Source organism: Phaethon aethereus (genome assembly GCF_964289735.1).
Source record: "Phaethon aethereus genome assembly, chromosome: 18".
NCBI classification, from domain to species: Eukaryota; Metazoa; Chordata; class Aves; order Phaethontiformes; family Phaethontidae; genus Phaethon; species Phaethon aethereus.
In genome coordinates, this window is record NC_138594.1 from 3,667,117 (window position 1) to 3,682,342 (window position 15,226).

General features: G+C 51.9%; 1 protein-coding gene across 1 annotated transcript in view; it reads right to left on the reverse strand.

The window, feature by feature from the left end:
- Positions 1-11,600, reverse strand: part of LOC309411555 (heparan sulfate glucosamine 3-O-sulfotransferase 3B1-like) — a gene marked incomplete at its 5' end in the record, with an annotated part of 28,457 nt that extends 16,857 nt beyond the window's left edge. Inside the window, one exon of the mRNA XM_082008222.1 lies at positions 11,149-11,600. Within this exon, the coding sequence (XP_081864348.1) occupies positions 11,149-11,600 (452 nt within the window). The remainder of the gene's footprint in view (positions 1-11,148) is intronic.
- Between the last annotated feature and the right edge of the window lie 3,626 nt (positions 11,601-15,226).

The window sequence follows — 15,226 nt, forward strand, 5'->3', positions numbered from 1 at the left end:
AGCATGCCCATTGAGGCAATTGAGCTACAGGTTCATGGTGCCACCACATCCCAAGGTGGGGTTCCCATAAGACGCTGCAGGACTCATGGTAGAGCAGAAGGAACACCACCAGCCTTGGGAAGGAGTGAAATTCCCATCAACGGAGGGAGACAGGCACCAATTAAGGAAACATGAAGGAGCAGGTCTGTCTGCAGACTGTCCCAGTCATTACATGGGATCATGACGCGGTCATAAATAGCCAACAAAATACAGTCAAGAGCTCTTTAAAGAGCAGGCTCAGCTGGTGGAGATGCTCTGCTAGAAGTACAACAGATGCAAAGCACTGCTTCTAATTAAAAAGATATTCACGTAATTAGAGACTTCACATTGCCATACCGATGATTTGATCTAGTCCAGCACACTCGCTCAGGCTGTGTTTAAGAGAGCTCTCCATGCTTGCTTTCCATTTCTCACTACTTGGGTCGTCTTTCTTCATAACTCTGCCCACCTCTTCACACCACACAGCCTGCGATGGCAGGTCCACAGCTATGGTGGCAACCAGAAAGGACCTCATGGAGCAAAACCACGCATGTCAAAACCCAGCATCCCACCTTGTTTCCATCGAGAGCCTATTTCCTTCCAGAGCCATTGGCAGGGCTGAATTACCCCATAGTCCTTCAAGCCATTCTCCATAGAGAGCACAGTGGGCTGGTCTGCTAAGGCCTTGGAGCACAACCCAAGTGAAATGACTTTTCCCTGAACACTGAGGAGTCTGAATGAGAGCTATTGTTATTCAGATGAAACCAAGTGTCAGATTAACAAATCAATGGGCATAAGAGATATAAAATGGGTTACCATTGAAGCCTTTCAAATACCCAAACATATGGATGAACCAAATGTGAATTGTAATTGACTCACCCGCACCTTTGATCTCTACACCCTTGGGTTCCCAAAGAGACAGCCTGGCCCCCTCCGACTGGGACTGAACTGATTCAGGACTTCATTGTGAGCCCTCACAAAGCCTTTTCTCTCTGCCTCCATCTCCTAGATGTAGATACAGCCTGGCACTTGGAAACTGAGACAAGCTCTGCCTCGGAGAGCCAGGGAGTTGGAGCTGGACAACCTGAGTTACCCAAACGCAACCTCTCATGTGGAGTCCATCAACCCTGGGCACGACTTCCCACCAGCCCCCATGCCCAGTGGTGGCCCTCAGTCAACTGGACATGCATGAGGAGATGCCCCAGGAAGCAGCAGAAAGGGCCCCGAAGCAAGCCCAGGCAGTGCTGATGCTCGCTCCCCCACTCCTCCCAGAGCCAGCCGTGAGGTCTGTTCGGTTTTCCAAGGATTTTGCTGTGCAAAGCCAAGGATCAGACTTTGCTGATGGGTTTGTGGCATGCACGTGCCCTGACTGCAAGGCCCAGACTGATCTGGAAGCTGCTCTGCTCCTCTCCAACCCCCTCAACATCCAACAGCACACATCAGCTCTGCTTGATTAAGAGACATGGTTCTTAATTTTCCTAGGGTATTTCTGTGCCTACATTAAAAGTAACCTGGAGTTTAAACTAAACTTATCCCTCTTTATACCTTTTTTTTTTTTTTTTTTAAACTTTTGGGGTTTGCAGCAAGTGAGTTTTGACCAGTTTCGGCTAGAGAGTAAAAAAAATAAGCATCGGTTTTCATACCATACAAATCTCAACCCCACAGGAGCTGCGAGACAAACATTTGTTTGGGTTTAGTTTCAAGTTGCTGTAGCTCTTCCAGGAAACCCAGCCCAGCTTATTCTTCCACCTCCACGCTGCAAACCCCACATAAACATGCTTTCTGCAGAGGTTTTATCCCCACACCAAACTGGGGTTAAAAAAATTATGCAGCTCAGCTATTGCTATACTGAACCTTGAAGCAACAGGAGTCTTGAAACGCCTGTTGCTGAAGGCAAACCCCAGTAGCTATTCCCAGTACTAGGCCATTCCCAGCATCAGGCACCGATACAGGGTGAAGCAATCCTCACCGGGAGGGCAGAGATGCTGCACATGTCCTTTCCTCCAGCACCAAGAAGAAGAGGACTGGGTTTGACTGGGAGGACTGGGTGAGTCAGGGAGTCCCCTGGAGCAGGCTCTGTTCTACCGTTTTTGGGCTCAGACCCAGCCGTGCAGCTGCTTAACCCGACCGGTAAGCCTTGCCGGGACGGCTGAGCGTGCGACAACCGCAGGGCTCGCCCACAGAGCAACCGAGGAAGGAGAAGACCGTGGGGAGGAAGGCAGGCGCGAGGAAACTCCCGGGCTCTTAATCTGCTTTAAGGACCATATGAGCTTGCTGTTTATATATAGCTTAATTAATTATTACACTGCATTTAGCAACGTGACCTCGAAAACGTCTCTGGGGGGAGCCGCGGTGCAGCCAGGGCAGCCGGCCGAGGCGCCGGTGCGTACCGGGACGCTCCCCGCGCGCGAGGCAGGCAGCTCCTCCGCGCGTCCGGCTGTCCGGGCAGCGCCAGCCTGTAATTAAGAGGCTTCGGCGCAGACAGCAGCTCCCGGCCCCTCTCGGCTTGCAGCAAACCCCATCTGAAACCCCAACCGGCTATTCCACTTCTGCTTTGGCAAGGCTGATCTCTTCTCCCAAGGCTTCGTTCAACACCCCCCATTAGCTATTCCCTCTGCTTTTCAAAATGCCATGCAGACAGCCCAAGGCTCATTCGCTACCACACCAGCTCGGGAGGGAAATTAAAAAGCAAAAAAAAAAAAAAGCTACAAGCTTTGTGTTAAGTTGCAACAAGTTCAGTGCTGGGGAACGGGGAAGGAGATGGACTTTGGTAAGCCCTTCCTCGAGAAGGGGCGATGCTCAGGCTATTTGGCTCTTGGGCAGCTCGGTTTGCTCGGCGCAGCCACGGTGAAGCCAGGGCAGGTGCTCAGGGATGGTTACAGACACCCACGAAGCCCACCGCCCCACCACTCCCCAGCGAGACCTCCGGGCGCTGCCCCCACCCCAGCCCACCTGCAGAAGATGGGCACAGCCGCAGCGCTCGCGGGGACCGGCTCCGACCCGGCACAACTCGCTAAACGTGGCACCAGAGGCGGGTGCAGGGGGGTTGGAGCAGAGAAGCAGGGCATCTCGGCATCGCCTTCGCCCCGACACGCAGAGACACGGGGCGCAGCAAAGCCACGGGGTCCCTCTGCAATTCACATTTAGCAGCCACACTCCCAGCCCCACGGATAAACCAGCCGAGGACCCTGCACAGCCACCGCTGGGACCGAAGGGCTGTTTACTCCAGCACCTCCTGCTCCCACTCCAGGTCTAATACACCTTTAACAAAAACAAAACAAAACAAACCCAAACCACGCAAAACAAACCGAAGGCATGCCAAAGCTGCAGGCGTTGCCAGTTTTTAAACAAATATTTAATAGCTCTGTTAAGCAGTAAAGCACTTTATTAATAAAATCCCGGGGTTTCGTCCTCCCCCTAGTGACGGGAGGATCTCTGCAGCCGGCTGCAGCATCGCCCGGCCGCAGCATCGCCCGGCCGACCCTGCTCCAAATCAAAAACACTAATGCAACTTAACCTCAGTGTAATGCCAGCGTATTCTGCTTTTCCCACATTTAATCACTCTTTCACCAAATCAGCAGTTTTCTAAAGATGTGCTACACCTCCACACGCCGCTTGCCTGTACTCCATAGACTTTCAAGTTTTAAGACAAGTTCGCATTCGATACCTGAGCCAGGCTGCAAGATCGGGGCTTTAATATAAAGCTTGTCTAGCTGCTTTATCGAAGTTAATCATTGTAATGGATTTTGGCTTCTGGGGAAATATCTTCAGCGCTCACAGTCACACAGACTGTGGGCCTGATCCTGGAGCCCCCACCTCCCGCCCCCAGGCAGGACTTCAGACTGCATTAAACACGGTGACGTTTGGGGACCTGGTCCAGTCCTGGCCACCAGCACACTTTTCGAAGAGAATCAGTGCTTTCACTCCAGCCGCCCTCGGTACTGCCGGACCACGGTTGTGGCAACAGAAGATTTGGCCTTGCATTCATATTCAGCAAGGGATGTGTAAAATATATACATCCACCTATAATATTATACACGGGCATATAAAATAAAAGCCCATGCCCAATTCTCACTTTCCTCTGGAAGGGCTGCCTGCTGCGCTTGCCAGGAACGCGCACCGGAGGGGAGAGGCCATGCCAATTCAAGGGAGAGGCTACAACAGCTCGTTTTTATTGTAAACTAGCCACTTCGGTGAATTTGCCCAAGTCCCCAGCAGTACCAACCAAGTGGACTGGCCAGATTACAGCTCTGATCTTACGGATTTTAGCAGCACAAGACAGCCAAGAAGGCAAGGGGCTGTCCTTATGGGAGAGGACCTCTCCCTCCAGCGAGGGTTAGCAGAGCCAAGCCCCTCGGAGGCTGCTGTACAAAGCCACGTCAAGAGCAGGGTTACCCACGCGTGGCCCGGCATCCAAGACCGCAAATTAAATTCTGGGTCAGATCCTCTGCTGCCATGAAGCGCCATGACTCCCCTGAAGCCAGCACTAAGTCACAGCATCCCTCAGTAGAGACATTCTTTCTCCATCCCTTTTCTGGAGGAAGAAGAGGAAAGAAAAGATTTCTCTACCAGGATAGTTCCTGGGTGCTTCCCAGGAGGTTAAAGCAGATGCAAAGCATTTAGCAGAACATGGCATTATTTTTCTTAAAATAAAGTTCTCTTCTTCCCTGCTACACACCACAGGACAGGGCTCTGCCCTCCTCCCTTATTTCAACAGCAGAAATTTAAAAAGTGAATTATTCATTTACTTGAAATCAGTGTCAGGTCTTCTGCCAGCAGCACTTCTACACCTATTTTCCTCTAACACTCCCAGCAGCAGCATCTGAACCCCCAGGCCCCCGGGTTTCTGAGTCTCTCCGAATAACTCCCGAGACAGGCGCACACGTGTTCACAGAGCCGGGGTGCAAGGTCTTGCAGGTCGGGAGCAGCTCACAGCTTCCCACGCACCCCTCACCCTCGGCGGTCCGTGCCCCCTCCCAGTACGAGGATGCTGCATGCCAAATCACCGTCACCGAGCCCGTTTTCCTCCTCAGTCTTCAGAGCCATTAGAAAGAAGAAAACCACCACGGGGAATGCTTGAAGCCAACATGGCACCAGAAGAGGTTATCTCCTTCCTGTCACTTTTACGACTAAACTAAGGTCTCTCGCATGTCATGCCTGAGCGGTGCCCGCCGGCCCCAGGCGGAAAGATGCTCAAGACAGAAGGACTGTGCTCCTGACCTCGGATTCCTCCCCTCGCCCGAGCCGCGGCACGATGCCATGCCCTTCCAGACTTGTTTGTGGGCACCTTGTGGCCACCTCCAGTCCAGGAGCAACTCCCTGCTGGCAACGCTACACCACCAGTAACCCCCTGCCCTGAGCAACCCCACCTGCCCGCTGAGCCTGCTTGATAATCAATATGTTTCGTCGTGGGAGCCCTCATTTCCATTAAGAGAGTCAAGATAAGGTCCCTTTACTCCGTTGCCTTCCGGCTGCTGCTGCTGACGGCTGCTGGGCTGAGCTCCTTTAAAAAGCACGCAGCGTTTCTCGCGAGCTAATTAAGCAGCACACAGCGAGCTGCTGAAAGACCTGAAATTGCAACGGCGTGGGCAAGCCCCGGTACAGTCATCAGCAGCAAGTCAGGACCCAGCACGGCACTTAGTCATTTCACAAACCCAAGGAGCAGCCTCTCCTCCAGCGCCTCCTCACACACCACATGGTGACAACAGGTAGCAGCCGATAGCCCCTGACCCCTTAATTACACCGCTGAAATAACGTGCCCTGCTATTTGTTCTTCTTTGAGCCCATATGTTAACCGTCCCGCGTGGCCCTGGCCAATTCGTTATCCCCTGAACCCATTGATCAATGTGACCCATGGCCACACCAGAAGATATGAACGCTCACACTGAATGATCACTAAACTAGACTTCTTCCTACTTGGGATGGGTTAATAGCACCAAATCCAGGCTCAAGCAGACAGAGAAGTTCAGCAAGTGAGGCCTGATGGTAAGACGAGTCCAGGATCAGGCCAGGTTGGAAATACAACTCAAAAGAACAGTGGTTTGGGTAGAGTTTTTATAGCCACCGCATCCGGGGCTTGCTGGATGCTTTTAAAACCCAAGCCTTCACTGGAAGCGCCTTGAGGTATCCAAAGCTCGGTGTGTGTTACAGACATTTGCCATGGCCCGCTTGAAAAGAAAAAAATAAAAAAAAAAACCCAAACCCAGAGTCGAGCCCGTGGGTTTTCGTTCCCATCATTTTCTTGCCAAGAAGGAGCACAGCCTTCCCCGGCACGCCGCGCGGTGCTGCGCTAACGCGATTAGCCAGGCAGATCCACCATCCACATAAGTCACCCCCAATGCATGGTCAACTTTGAAAAGTTCAGCAGCTCAACAGGTGAGGCCATGAAACCCGATCATGGCAGACAATGTCGTCCCCCCCCAGCGTCGTGCTGGGAAGAACTTGTCACGTGCGTCATATCGGGCAACATGCTTGAAACGGAGCAGCGCACTGAAACCCCAGCAACACGAATAATCTTTGCCATCTGTTTGAACAACTCAACCCTCCTCAGATCTAAAGGAATGATCCCATGCAAACACAAGGGCCTTGCTGACTGATTATAGCAGCCCAGACCTTCTTTTTTGGGGCCATTTTCTTCCGAACTTTGCACAGCGGCTAAGGCAACGCCATGGGGAACTGCTGGAAGGGCCAAGGGGGCACCGAACCCTGTGCCCGCGTCGAGGGGACCATTAACAGTCCCCTTTCACTTAAGCTCAATACAATGCAAGGTCAATAGTCAATTTTTAATTTTGTTTTTTTTAAAAAAAAAAACAAACAAAAATCTCAATGAGAAAGCTGCTTAGCAAGGCCACCCCAGAGAACACAACTGTCCTTTAGGATACGCTCATTCCAACCAAATGCAGCTCATGGGAACGTGCTGGAGGAATTGCTCTTTGCTCAGATATGGTCATTTGCACCCGAAGTTCAGTTGGGAGAATCAAGACCGTTCCCAAATGTCCCGAGGCAACGAACCTCGCGACACCCGGTTGAGGTTTGCAAGCATCCGGTTGTGCCCGTGCCGACACCTCTCCACTGCCGGATCCGTGCCCTGCCAGGGAGGCACGGTGGCAATTAAGCGGCAGGTATTAAGCCCTTGCTACCACTGTAAAGTTGGGATTTAGAGGGAACAAACAAACTCAGAGGCAAAATCCTGCCTCGCTCAAGATCTGCAGGGCTTTCGCCCCTGAGTTTTTAACCATTATCACCTTACCCTTCCCCTGCTCCCAGCCTGGCCCATCGCAAGCATCAATAGCGAGCGCACTGCTCGCACCCCCACTCACTCTTTGGGGCAAAAAAGAGGTTTCTGGGGAAAAATAAATAAACTTTAAAAGTAGTAAGGAAGTTTCTCCCAATTCAGGAATTGCTGTGAAGCAGCACTTTGCACATTAAGGTCCCCAATGCTTATTTAGGTGATTGGGGAGTCTAAGAAACGCACGTTTGAAGCTGTTTATCGCACACCACCAGACAACTGGGCCTGATCCTGCTGACCCAAACCACCCACAGCCTCAGCACGGAGAATGAATTAAGGCAGCTTGGCAATAGCGGGAAGATGAAGCCCCAGTGTTTTAAGAATTTGTGTGTGTGTCTCCCAAAAAAAAAAAAAAAAAAAAAAAAAAAAAGAGGAAAAGGAAAAAGAAAGAGGTCTCCCCTCTGCGCTGCTAGAGGTGGAAAAGCTCGGGCCAGCACTGCTACCGAGATTACAGCCGGCGTAGCCACGGCACGAGGGCTACAGACTCATAATATAAATCAGTGATGGTGAGTGGGGCTGGGAACGCTCAGCCCACGGCACAAGGGACTGCGTACTGAAGTCCACTGGGCCTAAAATGATTAAAAAAAAAAGAAAAAACCCAAAACCACATAACAATAGTGACATGATCTTTTTAGCTCAGCTTACGTTAATTACAGGACAAAAGGCTTTCAAGTCCCTAGTATATTTAAAAATGCATCATTGTTGCATGAAATAATAATAACATCTCAACAACTGATTTTCTAGAAAAAGAAACAGTTTCCCCCCCCAACCCATATAGTAAACCCATAAGGAAACAACAACTTCCCGACGGGCTGCCAGGCGGGCCGTTCGTCCGGGCAGACGGACGCAGGCGTGCACAGGCTGCGGAGCTGAACTCCTTACTGCTGCGAAGAGGAAACTTCTTTATTATCCAAAAATTCCAGGCGCTACTTAAAATTAGTTTGCAATAGTGGCTGGATCCCGTTTCTCCTCTGTCATGGTACATATTTTCAGTTGAAGCAGTTAACATGCTGTATTCATTACCGGGAGGAAAACCCCGCTATGTGCGTACAGAAGTTATTTCCATTAGGTTTCTAGCTATCTCACTATCGAAAAAATCAATTTCTTCCCCCCCCCCGCCCCCTTTTCCCTCTGCTTTTTAGGAACAGTGATCAGCATCATTTGATGCTGTTTTGCCTTCCACACAAAGGGGAAAAAAACACCAAAACACATTTAATTTCACTTGACAGAAAATGGGGCAAGAGAAAAGTTTGTATTCCCTCCTTCAAAAGTTACTTTCTATAGATGAAAGCTTTAGACAGAGATCAGTAGTTAACATAAATATGACTAATCGCAAATGTCCCAAAACGTAAGCCTTCATCAAGCTAAATAAGCAAATTTGTGATGCCTTCTGCCTCTCGGAAATGTGAAAAAACTTTACGTTGGAACACACATATAATGGCAGGAACAACTTAAACAAAAACTCCTAACAGCTACTATCAAATTTAGCCAGAATTCAGTCAAATAAAATATACTTTCAAGGAGACATAGATCAAAAATTGCATCTTCATCTTATTTTCAAAGCTATACAATTAGATTTAAACTGCAAAGACCGGGTGCTGCGGACGCAAGTAACTCTCCCAGTTCCAAAGTTCAGTCAATTTTTGCAAAAGCATCTGAAAAACAGAGACAAGGCTCGCCCAGCTCACTGCGCGACGGCTGGCACAGCCGATATCTTATAGCATTTTTAATCTGATTTTATTGGGCCTTTAACAAGAAAACACAAACACATCTCCTTATTGACGTGAAGATAACAAATGAAAGCCTCATTGGGGCTTGGAGAAATAAGCATTCTTGAGGAGTCCTGAGAAGCCAAGATTCACCGAAGTCAGTGGGAGTTTTGAGTTATATACTATCTGATTTCTAACGCCAAAATTTATAGGAACAAACTTCTGCATCTAATTGGAATTTAAGTTACAAATAATGCACAATTAGCAAAGAGCCTGCCCGTCGAGTTGAGCAAATACATCCTCTACCCATAAATTTTGCATTATTTAGTCTTCCCCCCCCAATTCAATCCAGGTCCCAGTCCCACCGACAGACACACATGCTCCGATCCTCTGGGTGAATCTTACCCGAGCGATTTCAAGACCCTCAGCATCACTTACGCTCGCTGCTTGGGAGCATCACCCTTCAGACCTCGGGATTTGCTGTATCTCAGTTAAAACACTCCTTTTTGCAAAGATACGATTTACTAACGTCGCAGATGTGTTTGCAGGGGTAGGGCCCGTGCTGCTTAAAATGAAGCAGCCGATAAGGTGGAACGTTAAGTTATATGCAACTTTGATGCCAGCTTCTCCAAATTTTAAAATACTGTGTATCCTTTAAATATTGACTTTCGCCCACTGCATCTGGGATAACAGATTAATGTAATCATAAGCATTATTCTCCTCCCCTTCCACCTCTTACTTGTAAAAGATTAATCAACCATTTTATGGTCTAATTTAGGTGCCTAATTAAAAACAGAGTTCAACACGTACAACACCATTTTGCTAATAAATCCTGACAGGTCTTCTGGTCTGTTATATACACGTTCTCCCTTCAAAATGCGAGATTAATATATTTTTTAAAAACCAACTGAATTTATAAAGGTTTCATCATGGTTGCTATGGGACGACACACCGCATCCTCCACCAAAACCCTAGAATTTCATAAAACGAAAGCGCTTTCAAAAACGACTTCCTCCGTGCCAGATCTCATCCTGCATTCACTTCACTGACTGCTGAGGGATGGCAACGTTAAAAAAAAAAAAATGAGAGAAACATAAACCCAAATCGGACTTGCAGGGTGGGAGTTTCAAGGCTACGAAGAGGTTAAAATTCAGAACTTCACCGCTCCCATCCAGCTTCAAAATTTCAATCTCTGCTCCTTTAGCAGTCCCGTAAACACTCAGCAGAAGGACATATTCTTGATAAAGGAACTTCAGTCCCAAAAATGGATGAAAAGGAACTTTACCGTCCCACCGGGGCTGCGGAGCACCGGACTCTTCCTCCGCACCCCTCGCCTCCTGCTCCTTCAAGCCCACCCGCGCAGGGACGTCGCCCGCAGGGCTGCTCCGCGCAAAACTAATTCCACATCCACCCCTACAGGATACAATCCCGTAATTTATCATTTCCATTCAGCCAAAAAGTCCCATCCCGACCCCAAAACACACGCTCCCGCCGCCCGCCGCGCCGCGCGCAGCCGGGCGCTGCCAGCCTGCGCGATGTGCGGGCTCCAAAGCCGATTACAGCGGCGGGAGAAAGTTAACGGAGAAAAAGCCTCTGAAGCGATCGAGGAAAGTTTTCTCTCGAACGCGGAGCTGTCGCCTGCCAGTCCCGGGCCGCCGCTGCGCCCCCAAAACGGGTCAACATCCCCCCCCGCCCAAACCTGCCTTTGCTGCGAGCGCTACACCGCCCAGCCTTCCCCCCGGCCCGAAGGGTGTTTCGGACGTGCCAGCAAACCCCCCCAAGCTGAAGGAAAATCATCGGCTCCGGCAAAAGCCCTTGGAAGCACAACGAACAAGAGTGTTAAAAAAGAAAAAATTAATATTTAACCTTTATTTAGAGATTAAATACCGTCTGGCTAGCATAAAGCCTGCAAACACCCGGCCGCCGCTTGGGCTAACGGAGAAAGCAAGTTCCGCACGGGGTTTTTTGGGGGGTTTTTGTTTGTTTGTTTTAGGGGTTGCTTTTCGAGGGGTGTATTTAGCGGAACGCTCCCCCGACCTGCTCCGGAGCCCGGGCCGGGCGCTCCCCGCGCAGCCCCGCTCGGGGCGGGGGGCAGAACCCCCCAGCCCACGGCGCGGGTGGGGAGGCGGTTACCTGTACCAGGCGAGTCCCCGCTCGTAGTTGCGGTCGAAGAAGTGGGGCTCGGCGCCGACGGCGCGGACGTCGGGGTGCACCCGCAGGAACTCCAGCAACGCCCGCGTCCCCCCCTTCTTCACGCCGATGATGATGGCTTGCGGCAGCCGCTTGGTGCCGGAGCCGTTGAAGAAGCTGGAAATGGGGCTGGAGGCGTCGGGCGCTGCCCGCTGCTCCTCCCGGCTACTCTCCTCGCCCGCCTCCCCCGGGGCCGGCGGCAGCAGCTTGGGGAGCGGTGGGGCGACGCGGGGCGGTGCGGGGGAACCGCGGGTCGCTAACCCGGGGCAGGAGCCGGCGCAGGAGTAAAACATATAGAGCCAGAGGAAGAGCATGATGAAGAGAAGCAGGAGCCTCCGCCTCAGCGGCGGCAACGCGACGGGGACATCGAGGCAGCGGTTCAAGCGCTGCCCCATGTGCCCGCGGGCGGGCCGGGATGCATGGCTGGAGCTCGCCCAGCTCGCCTCGGCTCTGCCCGGCGTGGCATGGGCACCCCGGGAGCCTCAGCACGGCCCCATAACGCGGGCGCTGCCCGCCCCAGCGCCGCTCTCCCGCCGCCGGCAGCGCAGGCAAAGGCAGCAAACGGGCAGCGGCGGAGGGCGGGGGGGAAAGGCGGGCAAGAGGGGCCGGCCGACGGGCAGCGCCTTTAACCTATCACAGCCCCTCTCTGCCGTATAATGAGCCGGGAGGGCTAGCCAATGAGAAGAGCGGTTGGCGCTCGGGGGGTGGGGCGGAGGAGGGGAGGGGAGGCGCTCATTGGCTCAGTGAGGCCAAGCTGATCCACGCCGGCCCCCGGGGCTCGTGCAGTCGGGGGCAATGGCTCCCTCGGGCTCCCTCGCCCTCCCACGCCCTCGCTCGCCCCGAGGGTACGGGCCCGCGGGCAACCCTCGGGGCGAGGGAGGGCGCTAAGGATGCTGCCATCGTGATCCCCCTGATTCACACGGGGAGCACCCCGGCTCCTGTGGCCTCTGGCTGAGGCACCCTGCGCCATGTCCTTCCCCCGGGGGCCTCCCCTCAAGAACATTAATCGCGCTTTATCCCCAAACAAGATTTAACGGCGAAATACTCAGTTTAATTGCTAGGCTAAAGACAAGGGTTCCAAGGCTGTACGGGCACAAAAACAAGAGAAGATAACGCAATTCTGGATTATACCTGTTCAAGCCACGTTTCCCCCCGGTTCCTTTAGCGTCTCGCCTAGATGAGGACGATGGCTGCCCAACCTTCCCACCCGGCGGGCATGTCCCCGCAGGGTTCACAGCTGCGCAGCCCACTACGATGGCGGCGTCCCTCCTCTGGAGGCTTGTAGGACAGAAAGAGAAGTGAGAAAGTCCATGTGCTCGGCCAGGCTGGGATTTCCCACTCCCCCTTCTCCCCCCCCGGCTGCAGGGACACCGCAGTGTTGGGGACATCTCAGTCATTTCTTTGGATTTATCCGTTCTTTAGACACTTGTTGGGTTTTTCATGAGCCACACCTTTCACAGCACTCTATTCTCTGAAACCCCGGCCTGTACAAATACCGGGTGAGATCTGTCACAGCCCACGCGTCGGGATTAACCTGTAGAGACCAACCACAACAGCTCGAGAAAGCCGAATTAAGAGCGTTTGGCCGAGGAGACCCTTCCCACCACACCATCAGCTCTGGGACCCTCCTTTCCAGCACCAGACCGTGCCAGCGCTTTTCCAAGGAGCCGGTGGGGATTTTGCGCGCTCCATGGAAGCGCCTTGGTGAGCATTCATCCAGCAGGAATACATTTTAGCGGCTTCGAAGCACGTGTGCAGCTTTTCTATCATGTTGTTATTAAAAGATGCAGATAATTTTGTGCTGAATTAGCCTGCTTTCAGAGCACTGTTGCTTTAAGGGCAGAGCCAAGTTTTGCTGGAACCTCTACCTTTTATTTTTAACTTTTGCTACCAAAAAAAAGGCAAATCTTTTCCTCACCAAGGGCCTTGATTTTCTTGTGCGTCAGAGGCAATAGCGTGATGCTGACTCCTTCATATACGTCAGCTTTACTGCAATTCGTGAAAAGCGCTGTGCAAGACTGAATTGTTCTGATCACACTGGATGTGGTGTGAACACCTTGTAAAATAATCCCTGCTACAAACTAGAGTTCACAAACTAATTAAACTAGGCTTATTGAAGAGGGGAAATAAGACCCCGAGGGGCGTATGACTTCTCCAAAAGCTGCGCAGTGGGTTTAACGCAGAGCAGAGAATAGTGCTTGGGCCACCCAAAGCCTCATCAGCGCCACTGCCACCGGTGCCCATCCTTCCTGGGACCAGATATTTGCAAAGCAGATTTTGGGATGACGCAAGGAGATCTTTTGTGCTTCAGCTACGGAGTCAAACAGAGAACAATTCCACAGCACCCCTCTGCTGTGAGACACGATGGCACTGCGGGGTGCTCCGTGGTATGAAGGGTATGATACGCACCAAGCAGAGATGAAATGCAGTCGCGGGAGGAATCGCTTTCCAGTTTTCCTCTGCGTGTTGGTAAAGCTCTGCCAGCTGGCCCAGCCTGGTAATTGTGAAGAGAATTACAGAGGACACTTCTAGGCAACGCATGAATCACATTTGCGGGCAGCAATGGCTCCATGGGTGACACAGTCTGGCTCTCCTGGACGCAGATTTACTCACCTCTTTACTTGGTTTTGTACAGTACAAAACAGAAAAGCTGCTGCTTCCGCGTGCAGGTTGCTCTGTTGCACGTTCCTACACCCATGAGGTAAGAGGAAAACCCTTCTGATGGAAAAATTCTCCTTATTCCTTATGTCCACCAGCACCAGCCAGGATAACATCAACAAAATGTCACAGAAAGTTTGGTTTAAGCCCTTAATATATGTCAGCTGTAGCCTGTAAAAGTGGGATTGGCTTTTTAAGAAAAATAGCCCCCAGATAGGTTTTACTGTAATTGTATCTTCAACAGTTGAACGTCAAGAGTTTTTTCCCTCAGGAATGGCAAACGGGTAAGCGATCAGAAACAGCATCCGCACGAAGGTAGGTCAGGAGGAAGGCTGAGCCTGCTTAGCCTGAGCTCTCCCTGGAGCGGGGGAGGCAGGTTTTGACAGGCGGGTTGGGAACCAGTTGTGGCTCCATCCTCCAGACCGACCCGCCTGCCCTCGGCTGGCGCCCGCAGCTCTGCTCGGCAGGGCACTGGCCTGCTCCCAACCTGCCGCCACCTCCAGAGCCGGGCTCCGGCAGGGCTCGCACGCTTGCTCTTGGCTCTTGCAAGTTGTTTAACGTCCTGCACGCAGCAGCTGCGGCAGGAGCATGTGTGTCGTGCCCCACTGATGAGAGCAACAGAGCAACGGGGGCTACATCGTGAAGAAACTGGGGTCGGAAAGAAACGAGCACGAAGAGAAATGCAAGACTGGGTTTGCTCCGTGCTGTTGCTGCAGAGCCCTTGGATCATAATAGTAGCTGTCTTGCTAGCTGGTTAACCAATAAACTAATTGAGCTGCATCAGTACGCTCTCTGGACTCCATTTCTTGATGATTGATTTATTGCGCAGATGGCACTGGGAAGGTGCAGCTCCTGACAAGGGGTCATGGTGGCACTTGCTGGAGCACTGCTGAGGTGGGCCTGGAGGGTGCCCCGCTCTGCAAAACACACTTGTCAAAACAGGGCAGAAAGCGGAGGACCTTCAAGCCGAGATGATCAAAGTGCCCAGCGAGAACAGAGGAAGGGTCAGGTCAGCAGGCTCACCTCGCCGGCATCCGCCCTGGGCGACTCTTCCCAGGCCACGTGCCCTGCAGCTGCAGTCATGTGCTTTCCAGCATCTTCTCTGAGTCTTACACAAGGCAGCATCTCCCGGCGCTGATCCTATCCTGTTGGCCTGATGCTGAGTTTCACCTTGTCGCTTTCTCTCTTCCCATCTAGAAAATCCGTATGTCCTTTTAGCAAACGTTATTTTCCTGCCACTGAACAGGCCAGTTCTGGAATGCTCAGCATCTTCCTTCTTTTTTCCGAAGCATGAAGACTTGTGTTATCAGTGACAGGGCACACACAGCTCTTTAAAGATCTGCAGGAGCCAGTCCTGCCGAGG